The sequence below is a fragment of the Antennarius striatus genome, chromosome 18, assembly GCF_040054535.1.
Source record: "Antennarius striatus isolate MH-2024 chromosome 18, ASM4005453v1, whole genome shotgun sequence".
NCBI lineage: Eukaryota > Metazoa > Chordata > Actinopteri > Lophiiformes > Antennariidae > Antennarius > Antennarius striatus.
Window position 1 is genome coordinate 18,391,176 of NC_090793.1, and position 16,990 is coordinate 18,408,165.

At 39.9% G+C, this 16,990-nt stretch overlaps 3 protein-coding genes across 3 annotated transcripts; 1 reads left to right on the forward strand and 2 right to left on the reverse strand.

Annotated features, from left to right (window-relative positions):
* Positions 1–1,656: 1,656 nt before the first annotated feature.
* Positions 1,657–9,760, reverse strand: kcnj9 (potassium inwardly rectifying channel subfamily J member 9). The gene is made up of 7 exons (XM_068340330.1): positions 9,463–9,760; positions 8,192–8,405; positions 6,544–6,745; positions 5,586–5,778; positions 4,709–4,906; positions 3,533–3,663; positions 1,657–2,918 (listed from the first exon to the last, which is right to left on the reverse strand). The coding sequence occupies exons 1-7, from the start codon at positions 9,758–9,760 to the stop codon at positions 2,652–2,654; spliced, it is 1,503 nt and encodes a 500-aa protein (XP_068196431.1). The 3' UTR covers positions 1,657–2,651.
* A 1,992-nt stretch (positions 9,761–11,752) lies between these two features.
* On the forward strand, positions 11,753–15,600 carry eif3f (eukaryotic translation initiation factor 3, subunit F). Its single transcript, XM_068340428.1, has 8 exons — positions 11,753–11,888; positions 12,288–12,358; positions 13,969–14,048; positions 14,135–14,272; positions 14,360–14,451; positions 14,660–14,796; positions 14,983–15,096; positions 15,451–15,600. Exons 1-8 carry the CDS (start codon positions 11,777–11,779, stop codon positions 15,526–15,528), a joined length of 822 nt encoding a protein of 273 aa, XP_068196529.1. The 5' UTR covers positions 11,753–11,776; the 3' UTR covers positions 15,529–15,600.
* On the reverse strand, positions 15,584–16,665 carry LOC137612097 (MICOS complex subunit MIC26-like). The gene has a single exon (XM_068340429.1). The coding sequence runs from the start codon at positions 16,608–16,610 to the stop codon at positions 16,020–16,022; it is 591 nt and encodes a 196-aa protein (XP_068196530.1). The 5' UTR covers positions 16,611–16,665; the 3' UTR covers positions 15,584–16,019.
* Between the last annotated feature and the right edge of the window lie 325 nt (positions 16,666–16,990).

The following is a 16,990-nucleotide window of genomic DNA, read 5'->3' on the forward strand; positions in this document are numbered from 1 at the left end:
TGCTCAGTAAAGTATAACACCTCCACTGAGGTAAAAAAATAAATATAATATTCTACCCATCTGGTCACATGTGTCCCCAAAGAGCAACCAACAAAAGGACTCAGGTAGAAACAAACTCCTCAGCATAGAGAGGTAATTAAGTGATGTGAAAGAGACCCTCTGTTCCGTATTGTGTGTATATTTTCGGTATGTATATTATTCTAGTGTGTGTATATGTTATATACAGTGCGGTTTATGAGGCTCATAACCATGGCGATTCTCTCCGGTCCTGGTCCGCACTCCTCCTGCTGATTGTATCACTCTCCTTTCATCGGCTCATCAGCCTGCAGCATTTGAAGCCTGGCTGTCTCATCCCTCCCTCACAGATCTCTGGCGCAGTGGACCCTATATACTAGAATATATTTGTGGTACTTATGTCTACACCGCCTGATGTTTACTAAGGTGTTACTACCTCGTGTCTCTTTTTCTTTTGTCGATGGATCTTTCATTTTCTGCAGCTAAAAATGTCATCTGCCTGCTGATCGATGTCTGCATTGAGTCACTCATCACCCTCACCCCTTTCATTCATCGCCACTACCTGCTCAGCATGCTGTGAGCAGCCTATTCATTGAATCCACCAGCCCTATCCAGAATCTGTGCTGTTTCTGGATCCTAACAGTTATTGATTACAATTATCCGTATTGTATTTCTTTAATCGATAATAATTTAGGTCTGTAATGAGTCCTACATTTAGATTACCTTTGATTATACTTTATACCCAAAAATAACACAAAGTTCCAATTGTTGATCTTTTTTTGAATGAATGATTCCAAAAGGAATTTTTAAAATAATTTATACAGTGACAATTGATTTTATAATCCTTCACCTGCAAAGGAAGCAATCTTTTGATTACATGTGGTAAATGACAGTATTCCTTTATGAACTTGGATACAACATTTAAATATGTAAATACTATGTCAGCATCCTATCTCAGATTGAAGGATGGTCTACAAATAAATTTGATTGGTTGCACTCCCAAACCTTTGCACTGGTTTAGTAAATTGTACTGTTCTAGTACTCTAATGGAAAACTAGAAGAATGTGTTTTACTGGGACATAAAAAATGAAGGCCCTGACTTTTCAGATAAAAATTCTTATTCTTGTTCCACTACTTTTTCTTTGCTTAACATTTCTCACTCGTCTTAATCACACAACCACTCCATAAATGGATGGAAGGCCTCAGGACAGGATTCAGCAGTCCGTGACCATGGACCATGAGCTGAAGGACACGGGCCATTCATCTGAAGGTAACAATGCACACTTGATAGCCAGGAGAAACGGATGGTTTGAGGGGTGGGTTAAGGACGCCATCTATGGAAAATGTAAAAAGCCATTTCACAACAGAGGTGGAGGCCTTCAATATCAGCTGTCCTCCGGAGCAAAGGCCAACCATCAATAAATATGTGGAACTCCAGTCGTTCAGAAGTGAAGAAGCCTCTTGGATGAGCAGCAAAACATTTTCATTGTTTCCTACAATCTCTGTTGACTTTATCCAACAGAGATCGAACAAGACCTGGATGACTGAGAATCTTAATCAAAGCTATATTCCTATAACAGCACAATCTGAGACATTTGATCTGGAATATACTGCAGTTTATTCATTCTAACAGACGTGATAAATAATAAAATCATCAACAAAAAACAGCCACATATACAATATATGCAGCGGCAAAGCAGGAGACGCGACTGAGCTGGACCTGACGCTGCTGTGCTGTTAATTTCTATGCAGCTTTTGACAAAGTATAGACAATCCTTGTGCTACAAATGACACAAACTTCATTGTTAAGCTATCTTTGTAAAAAGATTCTAGAATGACACTCTATCTTGCTTTGGTTGCCATCCAGTAGCTTAACGGGTCAAATTGTGGCACTGATGTTCAGACGTACTCCAGGTCCTGATGACATCACGACTGGGTGTGGTTACAGGCGCGACCGATTACATTTTTGACCACAGCTGCAAATAATGCTGGTAGTAGTAGGAAACTAATGTTTAAAGTTAAATTACTGTTACATAAACATAATGTAGGTCTGTCATTTCTAGCTGCCAAAATAAGTTTTCTTATTTCTAAATAACTGGTGTCACTTTTCCTCTCTGTTAGGCCCTGACTAACGCACTGGTAATGGTCTTTGCATCTATAGAAATTGTTTTTATAGCTCACTATCATTCAATATAATTTCATGTGTAATTTAAAATAAAGGATCTATGCACTGCACCTATTTTAAAAGTGAACAACCCTACAATGTGTACAAACAGCAACCCTAGTTTTTGCTAGCAAGATAAATAACCACTATCAGTGTACTACTCCGCCTGAGTCCACAGGATATACTATTGTTGAACCCACATAAAGCATAGTATTTTTATTTAAATGTAGATATAGGCAAGGGTGACTGGATCTAGCACAAAAGATCAAGAAGAGCTATCACACATACAGCACACTTGTAATAAAGAAAACTTGTAAGAAATATCAAGAAATAAACTCCTTGTGGTAACATTAGATCTGCCACACGCTGTAGAACTCATGACACCACTCCTGCGCCTTGAACGAAAAGATCTGCGGACAAAAGTTGTGGTGAGGTGCTGAAATGATAAATGTCTGTGTAAACATTCTGTGTTCTAGGCCTCTAATTCTGATTGGTTGGTGGTGACGCTGCCGTTCAGTTCGCCCAGTCCCGTTTGCTCCTGGATGTCAGTCATCTCTCCCACGATGAAGGTCGTCTCCCCTGCTTTGCTGTTGGTGGAGCTGCTGTCCGGCTGTTTGGCTGCCTGGTTGGTCAGGGTGGGTTCTTCATCCAGCCTGCTGGAGATGGACCAGTAGAGGTGAGCGTCCAGTCTGGCCGCAGCCAATGAGAGCTCCCGTGCCGAACAGGAGGGCGTGTCCACCTATGTGGAGGAGAGACAAGGGGAATGCACTTTTACGTTTTCTCACTTAAAGTTAATGAGAAAAAAATAAAGAAATATAAAGCTACAGCTAGAAGTTGACAAGTTCAGTTTTAAGACTGAAAAAGCTCAGCATTGTTCTGGCTTAAACGGATCCGCAATGTGCTTACCAGTTCTCTATATGTTTTATTACTACAGAGTAATGGGTTCCACAATCTTCTACTACAAATCACTACTTAGTCATTGCAGTATCATAAATAATCATTCTATTTAGAAGTAAGTACATCTTGATCGTGAGTCATTATTATTCATTTATACATTTATTTAAAGGGATGTGGGTAATAAGTCAGAATTTATTATAGCACCATTATCAAGAAGCTACGTAACTTAATTTATCATTAACTTTATTTCTAAGTACTGTCTATAATGCCTAAAGTGTTAATATAATGCTTAAAAAGCAAGATGTGCCTGAAATTTTCCTTAAAGAGAAAGAAAACAAACACATTTTTTAATTCTTCAGCTGCACTCTGGTCGGAACACAGATTGATCGCTGTTTCACACCTGGGTTACCTGCTATTAACAGATACTTTGTCACACACATGTCACTCCTACGTTACCTCAAAGGTGTGATGAAAGGCTCCATAGTCGATGTCAAAGAAACCTTCTGCCAGCAACATCATCGGACTGAACCGGTGACCCCACAACACCTCCTCTGCTAGATAGGAGCTCCTTGCCTGGCACGTCATTCCTGCGCGCAAAAAACGAAAGCATGACAGCGCCTCATGTTTCACAGCATTTATGATAGATCAGAAAAAAAAAAAAAAAAGCCTGCCTGTGCGAACATTTATAGCAATATTCCTGCAGTGGAACAAAAAGCTCTGTTAATATGTAGGATTTCAAAATGTTCAAACAGTAAGTTAGTTAGTTCCACAACCATAAATGTGATATAGGTGTTAAATTTGTAAATAAATATGGGCAGGGATAACGTGTTGCCCGGTTTGTGTGAATTATTTTCCCACTCGGTGTATTGCAATGTTGTAAGTAACTATAGCATGACACCTTTTAAGCTTTTACCTGGTGATGTATGGTCGCTCTGGTAGCCCAGATGCTTGCTTGCATATGATCTAACACCTTTTGGATCTTCTCTCAGTATGACAATTTAAAATGGAACGCTGCTTTAGTCAGCAGTTAAATGGACACAGCATAACTTATGAGAAGATATCTACACGCCCTCAGATGATCACTCTAGGGTTTTTTTTTTTTGCCCCCGATAACAGGATTCATTCACATACATACATAAATACATCTGTACTAGAACATGACAACATCACAAAGCTCTAAAAGCTTCCTGAAAGGGAGCTCTCATACCAAAAAAAACTGCAGATCTAAACAAAAACAGGGAAATTTAATCTTTTAATGGATGGTTTGGGAAAAGGTTTGCTTTCTCTACAACAATGATTGATTTCCTGTAATGTCATAGTTGTATAAATCTACAAGATTAATATCCTAATGGTAAATTATTGTTGTTGCAGCTAAACATACATTTACAACATAAGAGGGCCAATACAAATTCATACTTCCATCAGATTACAAGGCACTATTTGTCATACAATGTAATTCTGTTATTTTATGATTTTTTAAAGAAGCATTTTAAATCACAAAAGCATATAAAACCCCCATGTGATAAAAACAATATTTATATACCCTGAAATTTAATAAAACTAGAATGTTATTATCATCTCAAAATAGAAGCATTTATTTTAGTGGTAAGCAGCAGACGGATCATTCATCACCTGTTGCCTCCACCATTCCCTCCAGGATGACCACAATCTCAAAGTCCTCCTTTTCCAGCTGGGCCTGCGACATATCCCAGAAAGGTGAGTGTGCGTCGATCTCGTGAGAGATCACTAGCGGTGAGACCAGGAAGAGGCGATCGTCACCTGTCTCGAAGCCCACACTGATGTCTGTCTGGTCCAGAGGGATGAACTCACCTGAAGGAGTCAATCAGCAGCGAGGAGAGGAAATCATTATTGTCTATTTGAAAGCAGTTCAACACATAAATCTGTGAAAAGAAAATAATTATTTGTTTTATATGGGCTTTAGAATCATGACCTACATTAGAAATCAATTGAATATTAAAAAATACTAATCAGCTTTTTGCATTTTTTTCTTTCAATAATTAAAAAACATCAACAACATCAGTAAAACCTCAATACCACAGGGAAACGTGACAGTAGAATAAAAACTACTTAAATAAGATGTGACATTTAATTTTCACAATTAATGTCACAAAAATTCAGCTACTGCACTTTGCATTTGGACCAGTTGTCATAGTAGCATAAAAGAGTAAATGTTGAATATGCAGATATTGACAACTACTGTGAAATTAAAAAATTAACTTTAATAATATGTTAATAATGCATTTAATATAACATTACATCAATCATCTTGTACATAAATTAGTTTTTGTACAGTTATTCTCGCTCCACTTCCCCCCCCACAACTGAGACAAAAAGAAGCAAAACACACAGCACTAATTAATTTACTTTTATATATTTTTTGTATGGATACTACTACTGTATTACCCATTTTTCATATTGTTACAGCCTTCATTGCTGGTGAACAAAAAAAAAGAAAGTTATTATTAACTGTGTTATCTGACATTCTCACCCTCCTGAGTCTGCTTGGACTTGATGAGCTTGGCCCTCATGTTGGCCCCCACAATGTGGGAGCTCCGAAGGTCACCCACCCTGAACATCAGACACAGCTTGTCGTCTCTCAGAGAGATGACGGCGTGTTTGGAGAACACCAACGTCTCGGCCCTTTTGTTGGGTTGTGAGATTTTAACAAACATACAGCCGACCTGCGTGGAGGGGGAAGAGGTGTGGAGAGTTTGATGGGTTAAAGGACAGATGAAAAGACGTACGAAAAACTAGAAAAGCAGAAGACTGCTTTTGTTTTTGATAATAAGTCACGTGTGTTAGTATCAACTAACTTTAAAACGGAAACGTTCTCAAGCCGATTCATAAAAGAAACACTTGGACCTCAGTAGGACTAAAAACACCTTTCAATTTGTCCGGAAATCATTTGCCCAGAGAAGATTTGACTAAAAGTCTGATTACTTTTATTCAATTTATTTTCCATATTGAACTTGACTCATTGATCTGGTATTGGCTTCAACTGATGACAGAATACTGGTCTGATTTTGTACATTTAGTAATATTAATTTGCTTAGAATAAGAAACAGAACATCTTAAAATAGAATATACTGTATACTTGAAATACACATAAATAGCATTAAACAAGACTGAGACAAACAAATGGCGAATAGATTTATTAATTTTATTTAATAATGTTTTGGTGAAATATCTAATCCACCAAAATATTGCATGCACAATTTTCTGCATTTTTAGCCTACCTTGTGCGGTCATGGCAACAAATAAACACACAAACATTTGTGCTTCCTCTGAAGGCTGAACCCCACAAAGCTCTGACCCTAAAATGCCCCTGATTACATCCTTTAATTTTAGCTTTATTAAATTGCAAAATACATCATAAGTTCCTCAATATGCCCATTTTTGATGAAAATCCTGACTGCAATTTACCCATTTCTGCGAGACATGCTTACCATGAAGGCATTGACCATTGAGCCCAGTATGGCTTGCAGCAGCAGCAGCATGGTGCCCACGGGACACTGGTCGGTAATCACACGGTGGCCATAGCCGATGGTGGTCTCTGTCTCAATGGAAAAGAGGAAGGCCGAGATGAAACCATTGACGTTGTTGACGCACGGCGTCCACGTCTCATCCTCCAGATGGTCCAGATCACCTCTTGGGAAGAAAAGAATGAGAATGTGTGAGAAAAGGGAAGGCGGGAGGGTGACAAAGTGGGTGTTAAGTAGCAAAAATAGACAGAGAGTGAGAAGATTTATATTTTAAAAGAAGAGGAGCAGAAACGTGCGATGACTCATCTCTCTGTTTATTTACAAGCTATTTTTAAGCAAATTCCTATAATGAATAACACGACACCCTTTTCCCCATATTTGTCACAATGATTAACATTCAAGCTGTCTCTTTTTCTCAATACTGCAGAACTCCCAGTCTTTCCATTATACATCATAATATACAGCATCTTCACTTTATCTGCTGGTTTTGCAGTCCACTGGCACTAAACTCTGCAGATTTTTTGTCACTACACAGGCTAATGCCTCTGATTAACGCCCCCCCCCCCCCAGCCAGAAAGGGAGCGCCAATTAATGAAAGTGGTGTCAAATCATTTAAAAAATCTATAACCTTTATTGATCTGTGTTGGTGACCAAGCGATAGCAGCAACAGAGACAGCTCTCTGGCACAAGTTAAGTTGTCCTGTAATTGATATAAAGATGCCTCAATTTTAAGAGAATAATACGTTAGCTAATTGGAGCTGGGATCCAGCAGATACATCTTATAAAGCAGTAACACATTGTGATGAAATATGCTGTAATATTTATATTGTTTGATCATCTGTTTTTGGCTGAAAGATTTTTTCAGCTTTCATTGCAGAAATGTCTTGAGATGCAAGTCACTCATCCTCCATCTGTAAGTAGTTAAAAGGATAGCAATGCTTCATTAAGCTTTCTTTAAAGGAAAAGTTTGAAATTTGGTGAAATGTGATTATTCTCTTTCATTGAGCTCTCACAGAAAGTTTTATGATGAGATTAATGGAACGCTTGTATCTGCTTGCGAAAGATGATTAGCACTGCAAATCGGTGAAAAATGCTAGCCTGGTTCTATCCGAGGGATTAAAAATTTGACAATCAGTGCCTCTAAATCTCACTAATTAAAGAGTTACACTGCATGTGTTTAAAAATCAGGTAAATGTGTTTAAAAAAAATAACCTGCAAGAATGAATTCCTGCACACTGGCTAACTTGCAAAATAATTCTATGAATTTATTGCTACAGCTTCATCAAACAAAACTGTTTAGCTGATTAGTCATTAGCATCAGTTCGGTAAAAAAAATTTTTTACCTTCACCTTTCTCAGGAAAATGCAAATGCATTCAATATTAGTTTGCAAGTTAGTCAGAAAAAAGACTGAAATATGCACTCTTTGTTAAAAAAAAAAGAAAAAAGCCCACAACACAGGAAAGGCTAATTTTGAACTCACTCTGTTATGGGGGTGTAGCGGCACCATTCAAGTAATGAACTTCTATAGATTGCACCATGATGCATAGATGAAGAATTCTAAATAAAAGAAACTTGTACCAACCCCCCACCCCTTTTGTTCCGCAGTCTTACCTACAGTATGCTATGAGGTACCAGATGGCCCCAAAGAAGAGCCATGTGACGGCGTAGGCCATGACGAACACAAAGAGGGAGCAGCGCCAGTTGAGGTCCACCAGCGTGGTGAAGATGTCAGTCAGGTAGCGGTAGGTCTCCTGCATGTTACCGTGTTGCACATTACAACGACCATTCTTCTCCACGTAGCGCTGCCTCTTACGCCGAGCCCGGGCTGGTGTCGAAATGGAGTGATGGGGGTGTGTGAAAGGGGGCAGTGAGAGAAGAGAAGGTGTTTACAGAACATTGTGTGTGAGGTGCAGAGTACGTAAGGCTGAAAGATTTCAAGTGTTGGTGCACTTCTGTGCGTAAAACACTGTTGAAGGAGAATCTTAATAGGTTATCGTGATCTTTATGGTCCCAGAAACCCCTTTTAGAAAACCACAAAGATGAATATGAAATTCTCTTTTACATTTTTTTTGAGAAAAAAAAGAATGCAATCTGAAGAAACAACTGTAGTTTAGAGGACGCGAGTTAAATGAAGGCACATCGAGACAAAGGAGGATAAGCGGCGGTGGGTGTCTTGGGATTAGAGGGCTGACAGAGATGCGGCGCGGCTCAGAGAGAAATCTGGCTGGTGAAGAAGGGAGAGCACAAATGAAAACAGACAGGTGAGGAAATCCTACACTTTGAGGAGAAAAAATACAAGATCACACTCTAATCTACATCCTTGAAGGAAGTTGATATTTTTCATGTACTGAGACTGAGATAGTAACACGAGTAAGACACAAAACTATTCCACTTTCACGTCATCTGCAGTTATTATCAATAAGTGACAAGATTCAAAGGAAAACTTCCAAATTCCTCTCTCACTGGTTTTTTTTATGATAGGTTTTTCTCTATTTTGACATATTAAAGTTAACTAATGGTTCTAAAAATGAAATATTTCAGAAAATGCTTAAATAAATCACATCTGTCATTGAAATTAATAATGGCAGGTAAACCATAATAACAAATGTCCAACTCCTCACTCAGGGTAGATTATTCCTTTATCAAAGATGTACGGAGTGGAAGATAGACGCTGGAGCTAATGAATCGCTGGAGAAGTCTGATGAGAAAATATGTGCAAGACTGTCAAAAACACTGCAGGACTTTGCAGCACGCTCTAAATCAGACCATTCGGTTTACCTGTACTGGAATAAAGCCAACAGCAACTACATCTGAAACATTTATTTCATCATCAGAAATGGCATCAATGATATAAAAAAAAAAAATCACACAAATTCACTCACCCCACCCAAATCGTCCCTTCTCTTTCTCCGTCCCCTGGGTCTTCTTCCGCGGCTGATTGGCGTTAGCCTCCCGCTCGGCTAGTTTGGCCTGGAAGGACCTGTTGACCTTGACCAAGGGTGGAGGGGACGGCGTGGCCTCCGAGGTGACAACGTGGCCCAGCTCTTCTGATAGATTGAAGACTCCGGTGGAGACGGTAGCCTCTGTGCCCACTTCCACTTCCTCCCCTTCCCCCTTCCCTTCCACAGGGAACGAGAGAAAATCGGGGCGGGATGGAAATACTGAGTTCTCCAGTGCCATGGCCTGTGTGTGTGTGTGTGTGTGTGTGTGTGTGTGTGTGTGTGTGTGTGTGTGTGTGTGTGTGTGTGTGTGTGTGTGTGTGTGTGTGTGTGTGTGTGTGTGTGTGTGTGTGTGTGTGTGTGTGTGTGTGTGTGAATTAGTGTGTTACTGATATCCTTCCTGTGGCAGACTCGGTCCAGTGACTATTGATTGGAGCATCTGATTGCTTGACTGAAGCCTGGAATATAGAAGAAGAAGAAGATGACGAACACAAAGATCCATCAAAATAATTCACTGATCAATACATTATTGTGTTATTTACACTAGAAATTATTCGCATTTTAGGAAACTGAACTTTTCCTTTGCTCAAGATGTTTTTGGTGAATTTGTCTCTTCATTTTTAATAAGAAATTGAAGGAAACACAACACCGTTATTGCATCTACAGAAATACCAGTTGATTCTGTGTTGTTTGCCGCACAGATTTGACTATTTTGTAATTTCTGTTTTTTTAAAGGCAGAATAAGAAAGGAAATGCAGCACCAAATCATTATATTGGGGTTGTCTTACATTGTCCTCTTTGGAATTAGTCGCGAAGGGAGAAAAAAATGTTATGTTTGAAGAATCTAATCATAGAGCACTCTGTGGCATATACACATTTAAAACCTCTTTTACTGTTCTGCACGTTTCATAAAGCATCTTACAGATATCTGCGTGTGTGATCCAATGAATGCATGTATGTGTTGCATAAGTGCACTTAGGGCTCTGTGCAAAAAAAGACGGTGCTTTCCTTATATAAGTCCTATATAAGAAACTGAGTTAAATATGCATGTGAGACACAGTGTGTCACATTAAAATGGAGTCCTGTTCTTCGGTAGCCATGGATGACTTACGTCCATATGGATGGCGGATGGACGCAAGAGGAGAACAGTGTGACAGTCCAGATGACGCACTACGCTTGATGGATGGATCAGAAACAGCGTCTAATAAGGGGGTATGTTAGACAGCCAATAGGCTCCAGAAAGCGAAGGCTAAGCCTGTGCATTAATGTCACACAGTCAGGAATGGAAAAAGAAAAGAAAAGAAGAAGTCTTACCTGCTCAGTGTAGCAACTTGTAGATGAATCTGATTTATCGCAAGAACATTCTGATCCAAGAACGAATCACAATTGACAGCCTTGATTTAATGACACCCATTCCTGGTATTTACCAGCGACGCAGCATCAGTCCAACCCCTGATCGTTGTTTTTTTTTTGTTTTTTTTATCACCAGGAAAACAAAAGAGCATCTCGATCCGACTTCACGATAGATTAAAAAAAAACGACCCCATCCACTGATCGATCAATCGTCAAAATAAAAGCCCAGACATGAAACAATTAGAAAAAATAGAATTGGAGTACATTTGTAATGTGTCGGGCGCAAAGGTTGCGAAATGGTGGCAGCAGAATAACTCGGTAGCACCGAGAGCTCCATCATCTGTGCGTCTGATGAAGTCCGTCAGGTGTGGAGCCGCTGAACGGCGGACGGCGCTGTCGTGGGCCCAGCCCCTACAAACCCTGCCTGCTCATTCCCACAAGTCATCTCCCTCCTTCTCCTCCACTGTCACACCCGCACAATCTGCACGCATATGAAGAAACGCAAAGGCCTTTTTTTGTGACGCAATCAAACTGTATTTGTATGATTATACCTCATTTGTGTTATGGCAAATATAAAATAATTAAAAATAATATAGATACCATGATTTAATAGGCGTTGTATGCCTGCATTTGCTTTTAAACGTTATTCATTATTTCATTAAAATGCATTGCATTTGTTGCGCTCAGCACAGAGTTTATTTTGCCAAAATCTTCAGTAGAAACTTTAGTAGCTTTGTTCTTAACTTCTGCTGGTAAAGTCACTCGCTATGTTTTTTTGTCATCATTTATTTCTCTTATTTTGATAAGATTAGCGTCCTTTATTTATAGCTGCTATTCATACGCCCGCCTCTAGGGGGCAGTCTACTTTTTCGCCAGAGCCGGATTCTAGGCCTCCTTTTCCAACATGTCGGTGTACGGACCGGTGGTGAAAATTCACCCTGTTGTTCTCGCTTCTATCTGCGACTCTTATGAGCGGAGAAATGAAGGGGCAAGTCGTGTGATAGGGACTTTATTGGGTAAGCAAAAGTCTTTTCCGTTATTTTATTGGTTTTTCCCCCGACAAAGTGAGAATATAACTAGTGTTAGCTTAACTGCTAACGCGTGCTGCTGTGGCTAGGCCCTCCCTCGGCTAGCGTTAGCCGCACTTAGCTAACCCAAGCAGCTCGCAATATCATTTATACTAATTAACTGTCTGGTATTATTGTGACAGCGAGTGAATGTCGACTATTCGTCAGTTTCCTTTGCGTTTTTTTCTTTTTTAATGGGCCTATATGACGTATATCTCCCAGGATTAGGCGTTGTTGTTAGCATTACATACTAGCCGATGCTGACGTTCGTCATGAATACAGTACAGTGTTCACTATCAGCTATCAAATGGTTATCCCAATAATAGTAATTCCTTGTGATTGTCTCAGGTACCATTGACAAACATTCCATCGAGGTGACCAACTGCTTCTCTGTCCCTCACAATGAGTCTGAAGATGAGGTAAGTGTTTTGAATTCATTTATTCACCGTATGATCACATCACCATTTGAGCAATAACGCTAGATAAGAAGTAAAATAAGATCTTACAAATCATGAGAAATAATGTTTCTTTGTGATTTTGGCTTAAGAAGTGTTTCAAATAATTAGTTACCAGTCGTTGGAAGGTTAGTAGATGGTATCAGGCTTCTACTGGTATGGCTTTGTGTGATTGCAGTCATGTTAAGGTACAGTATTAGAAACAGCTGTACTGAACTGTTAGATGCTATGTTCATTGAAATTCAAATCCTAAATAAACATTAAAGTGCTAAGCTTTTTTGCATGAATCTACATTCAGTGGGTTTAAAGAGTAAAGTAGGTTAGACTACTCCAGTAGTTGCTATGTGGTATTATTTCTGACTTGCATCATTCAAACATTCCCAATGACTCCACAGCATTGATAGATTAGAATGTAAAAAAATGATTTAAGATACATGTTAATGTTTTAACTTTGCATCCACCACTTAACTAACAACGTCATGCTTAGTATTTCCTGCTGCTTTTTCTTTGTAAGTCACGCACTGCCTTAACATACATTTTGTACTGCCATTTTCCATTAAGGAGCCACATTACTTTTTTTTTTTTTGATGCTGTCATGGTCTATGACATTAAATTAACTCATTTTCAACATATTGTCCTCATATTTTGACATTAGATGGTTGCTTCTACCCAGGCGAACACATACTGTCAGCTTGCTGAAGCGACTTCTTTCTGCATTTATGATCCTTCGTAATTGCACTGCTAACGAATGAGATGATGCCATTTATCATTCTCTTTATGTTTTTATTAGACGTCTGTGTAGGTTCTTATTTATCCAGGTCGTGGTTATCCAAAATTGTTTAAGTCAATCCAATCACTTACTCTTCTCACAAACTTCAAACAAGAGAGAGGAGTAAATGGAACCATGTCAAAGTGGATAAGCCATCTCTGAAGGGGGGGGGGGGTCTGTGACATCTTTTTGATGATTTACAATCAAGTCCTTTAGAAACTCCCCAAAAGAACTGCTCAGCTGATTGACCCAGGTTAAGTGTCTCACGCTAATGACTACAATTAGTATACAAATGCTTGGTGAAACCCGCATTTCAACGACCTTTCTTTGACACCCCCTTGCACTACCATCCTTGAGGAGCCAGACGGGTCATTACAATGTTCATTGGAATATGAATAGCACTGACTACACATCACAGGGTTAATTTCCAGCGGATTGACTTGGGGTCTACTTTTTGTGCATAATTGCTTGCGTAGTTAATCATCAGAATTTCTCTATGATGCAGCACAACACTTGTGTAATTGTTATAAGTTTGGGGTTACAACTGTGGCTTATTTATGTGTGGTGTTATTCTAAGGAAGTGGTGTGTTTGTGAAGAATCTCAGTCATTCAGGGTATGGTAGACCGCTAAGGTCTAAGGGAGATGTAAAGAAGTTGTCATTTTCTACAAAACAGACAAGGTCTTAGTTCAGTTTTGTGCCCATAATGGGAAACAGCAGCTTTCTGTGGTTTTGGATTGGTTCTTCCTTTGCCATTGTTGAGTTTTTTTCTGTAGAAATAGTTATGTCGTCCTTTTTGCCAACAGGTTGCTGTGGACATGGAGTTTGCTAAGAACATGTACGAACTCCATAAGAGGGTGTCACCCACTGAGGTCATCATTGGATGGTGCGTCAGTCTTTTAATTTGATTCTCAAAGATTATGTATGGCTTAAACATATTTTTACTCACTGCTGTAACGTCCGTTCCCTCAGGTATGCCACAGGCTTTGACATCACAGAACACTCGGTCCTCATTCATGAGTACTACAGCCGCGAGGCCTCCAACCCTATTCACCTGACCATGGACACAGCACTGCAGAGCGGCAAGATGAACATCCGTGCCTACGTCAGGTTGGCTAATCTCTCTCACAGACTGTTCACACAGTCATCTACAAACTGAGATGTTGTTTTAAACATGCATTTGTGTCTCCTACACAGCGCACAGATGGGTGTGCCGGGAAAAACAGTTGGCGTGATGTTCACTCCTCTGACTGTCAAGTATATCTACTATGACACCGAGAGGATAGGTGGTAAGAATGCATAGAATAATTGAAAATGACTGGAAGCAAATCTTTCCAAGTGGATATGTGATCAAGATTTTATTTTTTCTGTTCAGAGGTTAAAAAGATATCATCTTTTGTGCAAAATCAGCTTGTGCATTGCCTATAATGTGTATTTTCAGGCTATTATAATATTTTGTCACTCTGTATGTACTTCATTTGTTTTGTTGTTTTCCAGTGGACCTTCTACAGAGGACACGAGTGACTCCAAGCCGCTCCAAGGGCCTCACTTCTGATCTTTCCCAGGTGGCTGGCTCTGCAGCCAGGGTACAGGACATGCTGGCCACTGTGCTTGCATACATTGAGGATGTGCTGGTGAGTATGAAGAGCAATATTAATAATCAGATGGGATTCGTCTGTTTCAATATGTACACAGTGATAAAGACTTCCAGCTTTATTTTTCTGGGTAATATTCTTACTGTCAGTCCATTGCTCATTCATTTGTGTCGTAACTTAGTATTCATAGAGGCTATAAAGGTAATGTTATTGGATCTGTCTCAGTCTGGCAAAGTGACAGCAGATAACAGTGTGGGACGCTTCCTGACGGATCTGGTCAACAAGGTGCCCACTATCTCAGCCGAGGACTTCGAGAACATGCTCAACTCTAACATCAACGTAAGAGCTTCCCAAAAAAAGCATCTGCATCTCTTTCTAAATAAGCCCCAAACTTTTTCTAATTGCTTTTCATGGTTGTTTTACCTCATTGGATTTATTGCATTTCTTTCAGCCTCCCATTCATTACTCAGTTGCTGAACAGGCCGGTTCTCAGCACATTGGCACACTTGTATCGATTACAGGAAGCATTTAATTAGACATAGGTTCTTATTGATATTTATCTCCTGACTTTTTTGTCTTTGCTTTGTACTTGTCTGGCATGTTAACAATCGAACACAAATCTTTGTTAAGGTCCTGAATTTCTAACCTTATAAAGGCGATGCAGGTTTATTTTGTTCTATTTTGGTGTTGCAGGACCTGTTGATGGTGACCTACCTGTCCAACCTGACCCAAGCACAGATCGCTCTGAATGAGAAGCTGGTGCTGCTCTGAAAGGATTTCATCAAAATTATTCATATTTAATTTTTGTATATTTTTTGGCTGAAATAAAAATATCAAACAGTCTTACAGTGTTCGTCGTGTGTTTCCTAACATCTTGGTAACGTACTTATAAATAATACAATTTTTCCCTTTGGTATATTACAGAAAATATTGTCTAATTGAATAAATGCTTCTGAGCCACATACTGCATTATTGTTAAACATTCAGATTCAGACAGGTACTTGTATTCAGCCAACTTCATACATTTCTCATATACAGTAATGTGTGGTCTATAAAATACCAGTTTTGCACCCTTAACAGTCCAAATCCCAAATATATTAACTCAAAAATCAAATTAACTGATTTTACAGCTGTTTTTCAATAAATTCTCCAGATATAAATTAGCATAAGTAAATCATTGAAGTTTTTAGAGCTGGTCTAGGCACCATATATCAAGCTGCACTCAGAAACTGCTGCTGTGCTGCACAATCACAGGAGCATCCTCAGGGTTTAGTGTCTGATTTACTGCCTTCGTCAGTCTTGTGTGCCGGTTTGATCATCTTCTCCAGAGCAGCGTAGGCCTGCACCGCGCTCTCGTATGCACACTCTCCGGTCGACTTTGCGATGGTCACAGCCTGCTTGGGATAGTAGAGGGAGGTGCTCAGAGTCACCAGGCCTGCTGGGTATACGAGCCGTTTGATCCTGGAGCCCCTGGCAAGAAAGAGCCCCAGGAGCCCGGTGAAGCCTATGACCCCTGCGCGGGGGTAGAAATCCTTAGGAGGGTTCTTCAAGAAGGTGTAGGTGTCATTCCCAACCTGGACGATCCCCTGAATTTGGGGTTTAATTTGGTTAAAGGTGACCTGACAGGAATCCGTATATGGCTTGACTAACTTCCTGAGGGAGGCGACGCTCTGCTCCAGCCGACCTGCTTCGGGTTCCACGCCGGGCTCCGGCTGAGGAGGGCCGGTGTACAGAGACAGGTCGTCCCGGTGTAACGGGACCGCATCCTCCTTCCCTTTCTCTCTGACAGCATAGACGGTGATCGGCAAGAAAGACAAAACACCCGGCATGACACTACATGTCACCTTCAACATGATATCTGAGTGCCATTCATTCACTACGGTGTCTGAGGAGGGACATGACGAAAACGCGAAAGGATATTCACGCCCCCTCAGGTGGCTTTCAGAACGTTTCAGAAAGAGTAAACGTTCGCGTTAAATCGTTTTGTGTCTTTCAATGTATAATATCAAAATAACATGACTGCAATTATTACGCTTCCATGTTCATCATTTTTTTATTTCATTCATTGCTCGAAGGACCTTTTGTCAGTCAGTGACGTCACTAGATTCCATCAAAGCCTTGTCTCCTAGGAAACGGAAAGCGTCAGCTGCAGTCCATACTTTCGACTAGTCTTAGCTACGTTTTACGCAGACGGTCTTTTTTTTTTGATCGATTCCGAAAATTGATATCCAAC